The 13,803-nt window shown below is 32.5% G+C and overlaps 2 protein-coding genes across 2 annotated transcripts; one reads left to right on the forward strand and one right to left on the reverse strand.

The window, feature by feature from the left end:
- On the reverse strand, positions 1-5,798 carry LOC132722371 (leucine-rich repeat-containing protein 47-like). The gene is made up of 5 exons (XM_060706866.1): positions 4,799-5,798; positions 4,264-4,380; positions 3,259-3,377; positions 2,657-2,759; positions 1-1,316 (listed from the first exon to the last, which is right to left on the reverse strand). Exons 1-5 carry the CDS (start codon positions 5,771-5,773, stop codon positions 978-980), a joined length of 1,653 nt encoding a protein of 550 aa, XP_060562849.1. The 5' UTR covers positions 5,774-5,798; the 3' UTR covers positions 1-977.
- A 1,712-nt stretch (positions 5,799-7,510) lies between these two features.
- LOC132722372 (ADP-ribosylation factor-like protein 6-interacting protein 4) lies at positions 7,511-11,209 on the forward strand. The gene is made up of 5 exons (XM_060706867.1): positions 7,511-7,833; positions 8,626-8,834; positions 9,281-9,395; positions 10,104-10,173; positions 10,494-11,209. Exons 1-5 carry the CDS (start codon positions 7,670-7,672, stop codon positions 10,551-10,553), a joined length of 618 nt encoding a protein of 205 aa, XP_060562850.1. The 5' UTR covers positions 7,511-7,669; the 3' UTR covers positions 10,554-11,209.
- Positions 11,210-13,803: the final 2,594 nt, after the last annotated feature.

The raw sequence follows: 13,803 nt of genomic DNA on the forward strand, positions 1-13,803 counted from the left end.
TTGTGATATTGCAGAAGAATTTATTTTAAAGACCGACACATAGCAAGTTGTAGGAATAATACGACATACATACAATTTCAGTTGAAAAAAAAATCACTAACATAAAATTTTTAGTAGCAGATATTTTTGTGAGGTCAAAATTTAGCAAAATTAACATCTTTGAAATTAAATATTTATGAATTTCTAATTTTAAGTTCTGTAAAATTTCTTGGATACATGATAAAAATTTATATTCATAGAAATCTTCAATTGGTAAAATAAGTGAAATTTACTTGAAAACTTCAAAATCGAATTGCAATTACTCACATAATTGTCAAGGACTTGAAACATAAAAGCTTCTGGACTTTATCTAATAAGGTTATTAATCAAGGCATTTCCAACACATTATTTCAACCTTTTCCCCATTTAGTAGCTAAATTTTAACAGTATGATTACTATGATATAGGTCTGCCTATATTTATAAATAATGGCAATACCGTGCCTAAAGTTCCCTGGACCCATTCACAAAAGACTGGGATTTATGGGTTAAAGAGATTTAGAAGTTAAGAACCAATATGGAATTTGTCCAGAAATTGTGCAGCTTAAGACACTGAGATTGCCTGTCTGCATGTCCTCAAAATGTGACAATCATTATATTTTAAACATAAATATCCTTCAATGAATTTAGGAGAGATGTGCAGCAGAATGGAAATATTAACCAAACCCAAAAAAAAGCTCTTTTACTTTAATAGCACATTAACAGTTCAATGTTTACAAGTTATGGGTTTGTAAAAGTGGGAAGTTTTTGCATTACAATAGTTATTACAACAATCAATATTTTACCAATAACATGTATATATGCATCTTAGCATTCATTTGAAAATTCTTGTATTCAAGATTACATTGAAATAAATGATAACCTTAATAAGTCTTAACCAAAGAAGTAGTTCTTTTCCATTATTACTGTTTCATGTTTAATTTTGATTTTCCTATTTGTTTTATTCACGTACAACCTCAATCAAATCCGAGGAAAGATCAGTTCTTGATGGGTACAGCACTTTTAACGTATCCTCTGAATCTACGACTTTGACCTGCTCGACAATCAGCGTCTTAATTGCCGAGGTCAACCTCAGGTTCTGGAACACCACTCCCTCGTCGCTGTCCTCACTTTCAGAGTCGCCTCCCTTGGCCGTGGCACCAGCTGCCTTTGGTATGGTTTTACTGGCTATTCCGGCAGCTAACATTTTATAGAGCAACTCATCCATGATCTTTTTACAAGTGTCGAGACTTGTGGAGCTCGTTACTTCAACCAGTATATCTGTGGTCTCCATACAGATCTATATTATAAAAATTTATAGAGTTAGAAACTTTTCTTTGTCAACATTTTAGTAAAATCAATAGAAATTTTCACCTCTCAAATAAGTAAAAAATGTTGACTGTGAAACATTGTCTACAAAAATATCTCTGATTTAATATTACATGTATGTAACAAAGTCCAGCTATGATAAGCTTATACTGCACCATGTTTTCAATATTTAAAAGCTCAAAATATTGTCTCGGGATTCTAGAGCAAGGGATATAATATCCAAGCAAATGATGAAATTTTGAAATCTATAGTCATGTTGACTTAAACCATTGAAACTTAACAAGACCAAAAATATTCATATGTAATATATAACATAATGTTAAGAATATACAAGAGCGATCAGTAATCACATGTGTCGCCTCATAATGGCCAATTTCATGTTGGGACAAATTTTGTGACAGACGGACAGACAGACGGACAGTGCACAACTAGACTTGGTACTGATCAATCATGTAAAGTTTGGATAAAATTGCACCAGTAGCTTTTGAGGAGTAGTCCGGACAAGCTTTTGCGTATCTGGCAACACACAGAAAAAAACACCTTTTTATCAAAGGGCCATAACTCAGCCAAAAATCATTCAACCGGAAAACCCGTGCAATATGCGCAAGGACTTGAGCTACAGATCAATCCTGTAAAGTTTCATTGAAATTGCATAAGTGGTATAAGAGAACTAGTCCGGACAAACTTTAAAAATAAAAATTATTAAAGGGCCATAACTCTGACAAAAATCATTGAACCGGAAAATGCTGACAATATGCACAACTACACTTGGTACTGATCATTCCTGTAAAATTTGGATGAAATTGCACCAGTAGTTTATGAGGAGTAGTCCGGACAAGCTATTGTGTATCTGGCAACACACAGAAAAAAACACCTTTTTATCAAAGGGCCATAACTCGGCCAAAAATCATTCAACCGGAAAACCCTTGCAATATGCGGAAGGACTTGAGCTACAGATCAATCCTGTAAAGTTTCATTGAAATTGCATTAGTGGTATAAGAGAAGTAGTCCGGACAACTTTTAAAATTAAAAATTATTAAAGGGCCATAACTCTGACAAAAATCATTGAACCGGAAAATGCTGACAATATGCACAACTAGACTTGATACTGATCATTCCTGTAAAGTTTGAATGAAATTGCACCAGTAGTTTATGAGGGGTAGTCCGGACAAGTTTTGTGACGGACGGACGGACAGACAGACAGACAGACGACGGAGAAGTGATCCCTATATGTCGCCACTACTCCGTAGAGGCGACACAAAAATACAAGCATAATATTTTTACATGTATAATAAAACTGTTTTCACTCACCTTAGTTTTATCGCTGTTAGTTATTGGTGGGAATGAAATAACGATAGCTTCTTTGTCAACCAGGCAAGGGTATTGAGTTTTGTCTGCCAATAGATCCAAATACCTGTAAAGTAAAATAAAAATAAAATCAGACCTTAGTTTATATGTCATGCATGTAGAATTATGCATTATGAAAGTCTTTAACATCTGAATTATTTATTACACATACTACTGATGCATATTAACAAGGAGAACAACCATTGCTTCATGATAATATGTTTAAAAGTTATTGTCTATTTACCTCTGTTGGTCATTAAAAAGGTCAGATTAGTATACATTCACAAAGTAACAAAAAAAAATTTGAAGTACAATTGACTAAAACATTTACACAGACAATTGTTACGCTGAACACCATAGTTGCAACCACCAATACAGCTCATCCCGAATTTCACTTCAAGAAAACTAAATCTCATTACAATAATCCTAAATTTTCACTAACTTCTGAGACATTATTGATGAATAAGATCTTACATGTTTTGTTTTCCTGTCACAAATGCAACTCTAGTTACTTAGTTCATATAGCAAATACCAGTTCTACATTGGTTAATTAAATGAGTGCATACTTGTGTATTCCAGAAAAAGTGTTCCTCTTCTTTTCCTTTCTTAATTCTTCAGCCTCTTTTCTTAAATCTTCAACTAACTTCTCTCCAGAGACTTCCTTATGTTTGAACAATGGTACAATCTGCAGCACAAAACAAAACCTTTATCCATCAAAAATTCTAAATTTTTACATCATGTTCAGACAAGTTAAATAAAACTTAAAAACAAATTTAGGTTTGAGAAAACTATATGCATAGTTCTTAAAATGATTTAAGAAATGTATATATTCATAATATTGGAAAAAAATTGAGTATGTTAGTATAGTATGTTAATATGAAAATATAACAGAATTAACTATATATCTGTCACTAAAATAATACCCTGTAAGGCTGTGACTAAAAACAGTCTGCACGAAAAACTTCTTATGGTCATAGACATTCAGGCTTTGTCCATCAAAATATCATATAGCCCAAACCAATTTTAACTAGCCCAAAAACTCTAACAAAGTTTGATGCCAATTTACTTAAATCTGGAGAAAATAATGCAAAGTGATATCACTTGATTAACATTTATCCTGATATTCTTAGACAAGGTTTACAGTAGACTGAAACTCAAGGGTCAATGATTTCATTTAGCTTATGGCGTCGTAGCTTATCCAAAAAAAAAAAAAATCAATATGTGTATCCCTCTTGGTCATTATAAATACAACAGGTGTAAATGATTCTATATAATAATCAATCTGGAAAATTTTGGGCTAATAGTAATACCTTAAAAAAAATCAACATTTCCCTAAGTCATTGCATATGTATTTTTGTGGATCTCAAAACATTGCTAGACTGTTGGACTAAGCGCCCTACATTTTATGCTATCCCAAACAGAATTTTACTAGACTGGGGCTTGGGCTATGTCTATTTTTCGCAGACTGTAAAAAGGTATGAAAAAAAAGATATCTCTCAATTTTTTTAATGTTATAAAGCAACTATTCATCTTTATACAGGAGGAGGTTTAATCTACTGTGTAGTGTATACCTTTAACAGTTGAGGATACATTGCATTGTATGTCAATGGTAATTTGACATTTTTCAGGTCATGTGTTGCAATTGTTGCTGCCTGTCGCTTCTGGCACACTGTATCATGAAGTTTTGTCTGCAATGAAAGTATTTAAACTACAGACTTTTTAATCATGTTATTGTCTAGGTAAATTACAATTTACATGTATCTTCATAAGAACTAATAATAAATAGAAATAATAACTTTAAAAATTTCAAATTCAATCCATCTAATTTTAAGTAATGCACATTCAATAAACCAAATTATGGGCTAGCCAAATTATGAAATAATCTCTGAAAAGTTTCTTTTAAAAAATACTAAAAACTTCACATTAGTACATGACAATTCTTTATTTAAATGAATTTACATTAACAAATTATAAATTATATTTCATTTATGACTTAACTATGTTGCTTTAAACTTTGACAGTATTTTATTGAACATTTAAATGAATGGTATAAATTTTCAACAGTCAAACATAAAAATTCTACAGACTTGTTAGTTATAAATCTACCTGTAATGTTATAAATTCTTTGAACTTGCTGGAAAGATCAAGATTTCTTATCACACAGCACACTATGTATGGACGCACACTTGAAACAGCTGGTAACACCTTTATTTCAACTCCAGTGTCATCCTTCGGGTAAGATTTTACAGATATTGAATCTTTTTCTACATCTTCAGTCTCCTCATTCTTTTTGCCTTTCTTCTTCTTTTTCTTCTCATTATCTTTAGCACCTTTACCAGCTTTCTGGTTTTCCTTTTTCCATTGATTATGGAGATATTCCAAACAGGCTTTGGTTTGACATTGCTCAACCATTTTACCAAACCTTCTATCCTTCAGTTTGTTACCTTTAAGATTCAAATCCTTCAGTTTCGGGCATATACTCAATGATGTGGATACAACAGTTAATTTGTTATTAGAAAGATCTAAAACATTTAAATGTGGCAAGTCTGAAACTTCTGGTGCTAAATCTGTGATTTCATTATCACTCGCTAAAATCTGACTTAGATGGACAAGCTCTGAATCAAAGAGACCCTCAGGGAGGGATGTTAGTTTGTTGTTTGCTGCGTTAAATACATGAAGACACTTCAATTTTTCTACTGAGGGAATTTCTGTCAATCTGTTCATGCTAACATTCAAAGTATCCAACTCTGACAGCGTACTTATTTCAGGAGGTATATTCTCTAAATGGTTATTTGAAAGATTGAGTATCTTCAATTTCACAAGTTTGCCAATGTCTGCTGGAAGAGATGTCAACTTGTTATTGCACAACAGCAGTGATGTCAAGCTGGTCAATTCGCCGACACCAGATTCCAGACTTGACAGCGTAGTTCCTGATATTTCAAGGTAATTAAGGGTGGTCAATTTGAATATATTAGTATCAAGACCTTTCTTGTCTATTCTTTCACTAATTGTCTTTCCCTGTAGAACAAGCTCCCGGCGTTTTTCATTTTTCGCTACAGAAACTTCTTCCCATGCGGCCATCTTGTGCAATAATTGAAGAGTATTCAATGAATTGACCCAAAGAATTGAGACTGTCGAAAAGAATAATTCGTTGGTTACTGGACTATGATCTGAATTCAGATGTACATCGCCCTATTGAATTTTGCATTGACTCACGCAATTCTATTTCAAGTTTGTCAAATGTTATATATAAAGATGTAGAAATTGTTGATGAGGATCAAGGCGTTAAATCTATGTGGGTTAAAAGAAGAGCTCCAAAATTTATGAAAGAATTTGAGAATGATGTCATAGATGATATTCATGTATATCTGTCTGACTTACATGTATATATTAGAAAAATTATAGTGAAGTTATTGTTAATGACTTAACTGAAAAATGTTCAAGAATAATTTATGATGCTGCTAATAAATGTGGTTTTACATGTTCCCAATTTTGTATTTTATGTCACATGCATGTTCTTATGAAACATGGCAGTATTGAATAAATCTTGAAAAATCTTAGGCAAAACTCACAATTTGATTACAGAACATTTATTGTAAACGTAGTTCTAACTACTGAAAAGAACATTTAAAAAGCGTTCTGGCTTTAATCTAAGATATAAAATGACGTATGTCCCGGCTTAGATATTATATTTATTTTATTTTTCCCATGCAATATTTTGATAAGATTGACATTATTAAAGTGAAAAATGAATTGAAATATTTTGTTTTGAAATGTCTAAATTAACAAGTGTTGCTGACTTCCAATATTTCTTTTTATCCAAATGTTTGATAGCTTTCATTCGCTCCTCAAATGATAAATTACCGGTCCTCCAACGATGACAGGTTTCACTTAACAATACTTTGAATACAATTTCAATATTTTCGCAGGAAATCCTCACTATTTTTTTCAGTTATAAGTGATATCATGATTGAAATTCTAATACATCTAATTTTTGAATTTCGTTGATAACAGCTGTTGAGACACGACAGTCAACACAGGTCTACAAAGTCTTTTCACAAAATGCATGTTGTACGACAAGTGGAAAATTTTAAGAATTTACTGTATAGATGTTATACGGACAAGTTTCGGTATTTTAGACAGTTACTGGCCGTTTATCTATTACACATGTAGTTTTGACATTAATTTGTGTTCAAGGCGCGGGAAAATTATAGCTATTTTGTGCGCATGCGTTATTTTGACAATTATGTCTCGTCTGCTTTGTTACTGTATCGGATCTTTCCTCTACTCACTCTTATAAGCGGGAATTGATGGACATATCCGACACAGCCTATGAATATTTCCCGTGCATGCATATATCTATGATATATGTTCCTATATGTCATTTTAGTTATGACGGTGTATTAAAAATATATGAGAAAATTTTAGAATGAACTTTTATTATGAATCTAAATCTCAACTGAAGCCTGCGATTTTATTTCATAAAATATCAAATTTTATAACATTAAGTTAATTTTTTTTTTAAGTTATTTTCAAATATATATTAAGATCCTGGGTGATATTTAATATATGTTTCATTAATTAATTGAAACTGAAATTTGTTTTCTGAACATTGTAAATGTTATATTTTTGTGTATGGATTTTATTGTGTTTTAGGTTTTCTGTGCAGTGTGCACAGGTCCCATGTCACACTCAAAAAAGGAAAAAAAAATCGATGGCCTATAATAACTTTGTGCTTATGTTGATAATCCAATGACTTGAATTATTTGTTTTATTTATTTTCAATATCTACTTTTTGGGGGTAATTTTGCCGATGTGCGTCTACCGCCGAAAATCCGTTATTGGAAATAATTTCGTTTAAAATGAATTGTGACTATTGATAAATCAACATGTCAGCCTCCATGAATTAACATTTTACAATTTTATAAATATTTCAAGTAATTGTTCGAGTTTAACTTGACATTGAATACAGACATTATGACGAAAAGAAAGAGGAGTAAATCCAGGTCTAGAGAAAGAAGAAAGTCGTCAGATCGCAAACGCGAAAGATCAGAGTCTGGAAATAAAAAGAAAGAAAGACGAGAATCAAGCGAGCAGAGCCACAAGAAACGGAAACACAGAAAAGAACACAAAAGAAGAAGGTACCTTTAAAAAATAAGTTTACAGTTTATATTTCTGTTATGTCAATAGGTAAAACGTTGTACTGTCATTAAGGCGACGCGAGTTCAATCATGGACGGTGCAGGTCAGTTTTGTTGTGATTTATCATGAAATCCTAAGGGTGATTGCAATGTATCTCTGCTCTGGCATGTGCCAAAGTTATCAGTACCTTTATAAAAAAATGAAGGCAACTAGTTGTTCACAAACAGAAGTTTTGTTTTGTAATTTATTAAAGATTTATTGTTACTCTATAGAAAGATATTTATTAGATTAGTTATCAATAGTTTGATTTATTTCCAATAAATTATTTCCAATCACAAAAGTAATATTTGTAATTGATTGGTTCCAAATGTGGCAATTATAATATCATTTTATGATTTTGTTCACTTTGTCCGTTCTCTCTGAAATCTCGTTTAAATTTTCTCTTATATATGCGTATTTCAACTGTTACAGCATTTGCTTTTATTGTTCTTTGGTTTAAGTTTTGCATGCAACATCGATCTACAAAACAACTGAATTCACTTAAAATTTAATACATGTATCAAAGGTCACTGTCTAAGCCCAATAAATCTAGCATAGATTTTGATTGAAATACATGTAGTTAATTAAATAGCTCTTTGTGATCTGAGAAAATTCTTGTTTAATCTTCAAAACTACTGAAGGTAATTATCTACTAATACATGCCTATGGGATCATAATACGAAGCCTAGTAGGTAATGAAGCTTGAATAAGCTGTAGAACATTATTTTATCACATTTTGTTTCTTCATCACAGATCTTCAAGTTCGTCCTCAACAAGTTCTTCTTCTTCTTCTTCTTCATCATCAACGTCCTCATCATCATCATCGTCAAGAGAGAGAAAAAGAAAGGAAAAGAAAAGAAAGAAGAAGAAGTTAAAGAAAAAGATGAAGAAGAAAGCAAAAGGAGAAAAATCAAACCTAGCTGGGCCATCTCCTGCTTCTACGTCAGGCAGTGTTCAAGACGGTAATAGGTATTATTCAAGACCGAGAAAAGTTTTGATTTCAATTATACTCATAGAAATTTTTTTATTAACATCTTATTTTCTTTTCGCAAGAAAAAAAGGCATGTTAACTAGTAGGCAAGAAGTCATCCCTTGAGGTGATTATTTTAAGAAATCAAAATTGAACTTTATTGAAGTGATATTGATGATTTACTTGAAACACTGGATTTTTTCTGGAATATTCTATAAATCATTCCATACAATGATAAAAACTTGTAGTACGTTGTGTCATACGGTACTTCATTGTATCCAAACAATAAGAAAACTTCTCATCAATTACTTTTATTAGAATCAAATACAATGTATCAGATTCTTGGTCTTATATTTTCAATCATGTATATTGCTTTCTTGAAGCTCTACCTCTTTTTATCTACTTTGACAATTTTTTCATTGTTAAGCTGTATTTCAGAGAACCGTGAAGCCCAGGCACGTGCAGCTGCGATGAGACCAATGACCAAAGAGGAATGGGAAAAAAAGCAGAACACAATACGCAGAGTGTACGATCCAGAAACTGGGAGAAACAGGTCAAGTATTCTAGGATCTTTTTGTAGATTTCTTTTAACATATTGAGGAGTCTAACTTAGAAATTCCTATTTCTCAAAAGTCATGAAGACTATAAATGTGATATATATAATATTTGGCATGAAAGATTGTCTTGTGGACCTCTTCCACGTTTGTTCAAATTATAGCATTGCGGTTTAATTTTAAGTTCAATTTTTGACCTAGATTTTGACATATTGACCTACTTTTTGTATTGAAAGCTACAGCATTGAAAATTGATTTACTGCTGACAGATTCAGGAGCAGATTTGAACTTTGATATCAGTTGACCTAGAATTTGACCCACTGACCTACTTTTTGTAGCTGGAGCTCTGTGTATGAAATTTTTACAACATGAACAGTTCCAGATGCAGATTTGAACTTTGATAGCAGTTGACCTAGCTTTTGACATAATGCCTATCTTTCATCTAGTTAACAATATCATCAGTCCTCTGTTATTTTGAGCCTTTACACTTGTGTGAGGGATACAGTGCCATCATGGATGTCTTGTTACTATATTCGATGGGTTGCAGTTTTTATGTAAAAATATCTTTTATAAAAACAAAAAGGAAACTGCAATTGGAACAGCATCTTTAATTAATCGTTAACATCACAGAGCTTTATTTAAAAATGTAATAACTAGGTTTCAAATTACATGTAGATAGAGTCTCAATTTCTATTGTCTTTTGGTAGATTGGTGAGAGGTGATGGTGAAATTATTGAAGAAATTGTCAGCAAGGACAGACACAAAGAAATTAACCAGGTATTTAACTACTATACTGTAAGCAAGTCAAGTCTTGTCAAAAAGTACATTGCCATATTCATGATGCATAGCAATATGATTATTTATTTTGATATATTTTAACTGGACATTTCAAAGAATAGAAGGGTTATCCTTCAAACCCAGGCATCGGCTAAACACTGTGGTTAAAGTTTTGCATGCAACATCATATCTCATCAACCACTGATGAGGTTTGTTTATATCTTCACACATGGAATGTTATTTAAAACCGTATTATTATTGTATCATGTACTTATCTTATGTAATATGTAGTGTAATATAATATTGACTTGATTTTTCAGCAATCAACCAGAGGTGATGCAGCTTACTATGCAATGAAGATGGGAACACTTGATAAATGACCTTGTATATTGTGTTACTTTATGAGGAAAGAAAAATCCTTTATCATTTATCACATAGTATTATAAAATATATATCAATCTCGACAGAGCTTTCAACAACTGTTCCTTTATTGCAATTCCAAATTTGTTATTTTGAAATGTAAATGTTTTTTATTTGCAAACTGGCATTTATGGTTCATGTTTCAAATAAATCACAATCTATATAGACTGTGTAGTATGGGGAAGCAGGAAATGAAGGTGTCAGATTTTACCAGGTAAAACGGGAAATTGATTTTGTATCCTATTGTAGCAGGTGCCCTACACAAAGGTGATATTCCCAAGTTTTATTATAAAACTTGGTTAATCACCTTTCTAATTTGTTGTACTGAATAACTATGCAACCTGATTGTAAACCTTTTTTTCTTGTATTTTGTTTGTTAAGCTTGAATGCAGTTATTACTATTTGTTACATTTATTGGGTATTGGGTGTCATTACTTATCTTTAACTTCATTACAATAAAGAAAGGAAATAATGGCGAGGGTGTATTCTTATCATTATTACATAGAATATATAGATCAGTTTTGAAGACCTACATGTATTTGCTTTTGATATTGCTATCAGATTATGTTTTTATATTTTAAGTGTATTTTACACCCGAATAAATTTTTGGAAATTACCGGTGTCTTCTTTAATTTCCTTTCAGTACAGTAAACATTTACATGGGTGCAAGTTGAAAATATGGAAAAACCTGAAAACTGTAATTTAAAACCATTTTCCTTAAAACATGGTGAAATTTGTCACCCAAAATAAAAATCTGAACTTATATGCCTGTAATCTTGCATCCATGCAGGTAAAAACATTTATATGAAGAATTTTGTCCAACATCATGCATTTAGTTTAAAGTAGCATTATGCCCATCCAAGTGTAAATGTTACAGGTAAAAGTCAACATAACATTACAATATATGTTTCAAATTTCATAATGTACTTTTACAGAATGTTCAAAAACCCACATAGTACTAAGAAAATTTCTATAAATATTAGTAACACTCAGTTGATTGAAGGAGCAGGACAGTCTATATATTTTATGATGTTTTTATATTTTAACCTAAATATGTGTAGTCAGTCACCGTTTAAATTGGGGATACGGACAAAAGCCCCCCGGACGAAAGCCCCCCCCCCCCCCCCCCCGTCTAAAAATGACAAGGTGGACAAAAGCCCCACCATGAAATTTACACATAGGACAAAAGCCCCCCCCATAAAAAGTAAAGGTAGGACAAAAGCCCCCCCCCCCACCCATGGTCGATCAAATTTACATATAGTGTATTAAAGTTGTGTTTTTTATGTGTTTAAAAGATATGTATGGACATCACATGTAGGTGACATAGTGCTAAGGATATTAATTTGATCCCTTTACAAAAGTGATTAAACATTACTACTCTTCTGACCCTTGTTGTGTATATGAAAAGCTATGAATTCAGTATCGCATGCATGCATTATTTCATCTGTTATCATATACTTTGTTATCACTTCAATATATACATTATAAATAAACATTAAAACAAATTCTTTTCATTTTTATTTAAAAGTTTGGGTGAAATTTGATGAATTTGAGCACCTGTGCAAGTGAAAAAAGATGGGGGGGGGGGGGCTTTTGTCCTACCTGTATTTTTGATGGGGGGCTTTTGTCCTATGTGTAAATTTCATGGGGGGGGGCTTTTGTCCACCTTGTCATTTTTAGACGGGGGGCTTTCGTCCTACACTCTTTAAATTGTCAATCTTTTGAAATGTATATCTATCTCATCACTAGAACTCCGCGAGTCGGATGTGTCGCCTTGTGAACAATGTAGTTTAGGGGAAATGGCCAGGACAAAAATGAAATATAAAAAATAACAAAGGGCAATAACTAACAAAATAATAAGTGCAGAGCAGCAGTTTCCGGACACTGCACTTCTTATCAATAAGATCTATCATTCTATGATGTTTCAAGTCCATAGCTTTCATACTTGAGGAAAAATGACCAGGACAAAAATAAAGTAATAAAAGCAACAAAGGGCAATAACTCAAAAATAAGAAATGCTGAGTATCAGTTCTTATGCACTGCACTTCTTTTTAATGAGATCTATCATCCTATGAAGTTTCAAGTCCATAATTTTTATACTTTCAGAGAAATGGCCTGGACAAAAATTAAGTATGAAAATAAACAAAGGGCAATAACTCAAAAAAAAAGAAATGCAGAGTACCAGTTCTTGTGCACTGCACTTCTTCTTAATGAGACCTATCATCCTATGAAGTTTCAAGTCCATGGCTTTTATACATTAGGAGAAATGGCCCGGACAAAAATAAAGTATGAAAATTAACAAAGGGCAATAACTCAAAAATTAGGAAGTGCAGAGTACTGGTTCTTGTGCACTGCATTTCTTCTTAATTAGATCTATCATCCTATGAAGTTTCAAGTCCATAGCTTTTTTAGTTGAAGAGAAATGGCCCGGACAAAATTAAAGTATGAAAATTAACAAAGGGCAATAACTCAAAAAATAAGAACTGAAGAGTACCGGTCCTTGTGCACTGCACTTCGGGTTATTGAAAGAAGCATGCATACCAAGTTTGAAGTCAATCAGACTTATAGTGACTGAGTTATGCTCCGGACAAGCTTTAGCGGACGCCGACAACGACGCCGACACAGACGCCGCCGCCGCCGCCGACATAAGTAACCCCTATATGTCACCTTTTCAAGGCGACACAAAAACTTGACAACAAAGAAATGTGCATGTCACTTTATTGACTTTAGGCCTAGCCAAGGATTTATAGTGAGTGAACCTGTGAAAGTCTGATTAGGTTTACATTTTGATAATTCCTTTCAATTTTATTATTGACTTCACATTAACGATAAACAACTTGCATGACCCGAGGAAATTTCTGTAAAAATACATTGGAAATTACCTATAAAGTTGAATTTATAGAGTTGGGTAGATATGTTTTATCCTAAACATTTTCCAAAAGCAACTGTTGGTCAATCACCATTATAACAGTCGATCTTTTTAATATAGTCATTTCAGCTCAACAAAGAAATGAGCATAATCAAATGTTACTTTCAGATGCACTCTTTACATGTACAAGAGTTCCTTTAAAACTTACAACTCAACCAAACAGGAGTATGTGCAACATTATTCGACGATTCCTGCATGTTTCTTTTAAAAGTTATTAACAAGCTTTGATCAGAAACTGTTTTTTAGCCAGTGACCTCGACTCCATTTACCTGAATTTCCAC

This window comes from Ruditapes philippinarum, unplaced genomic scaffold (assembly GCF_026571515.1).
Source record: "Ruditapes philippinarum isolate M1 unplaced genomic scaffold, ASM2657151v2 ctg2596_1_1_1_1, whole genome shotgun sequence".
Lineage (NCBI taxonomy): Eukaryota > Metazoa > Mollusca > Bivalvia > Venerida > Veneridae > Ruditapes > Ruditapes philippinarum.

What these genes read in the sequence shown, in the direction of transcription:
- LOC132722371 (XM_060706866.1), bottom strand. Translation starts at nt 5,773, where the DNA reads ATGGCCGCATGGGAAGAAGTTTCTGTAGCGAAAAATGAAAAACGCCGG. An exon ending in AAGAATTTATAACATTACAG is followed by an intron (nt 4,381 to 4,798) that starts GTAGATTTATAA and finishes CTTTCATTGCAG; the next exon opens with ACAAAACTTCATGATACAGT. An exon ending in TGTATCCTCAACTGTTAAAG is followed by an intron (nt 3,378 to 4,263) that starts GTATACACTACA and finishes TTTGTGCTGCAG; the next exon opens with ATTGTACCATTGTTCAAACA.
- LOC132722372 (XM_060706867.1), top strand. Translation starts at nt 7,670, where the DNA reads ATGACGAAAAGAAAGAGGAGTAAATCCAGGTCTAGAGAAAGAAGAAAG. An exon ending in AAAGAACACAAAAGAAGAAG is followed by an intron (nt 7,834 to 8,625) that starts GTACCTTTAAAA and finishes TCTTCATCACAG; the next exon opens with ATCTTCAAGTTCGTCCTCAA. An exon ending in CCAGAAACTGGGAGAAACAG is followed by an intron (nt 9,396 to 10,103) that starts GTCAAGTATTCT and finishes GTCTTTTGGTAG; the next exon opens with ATTGGTGAGAGGTGATGGTG.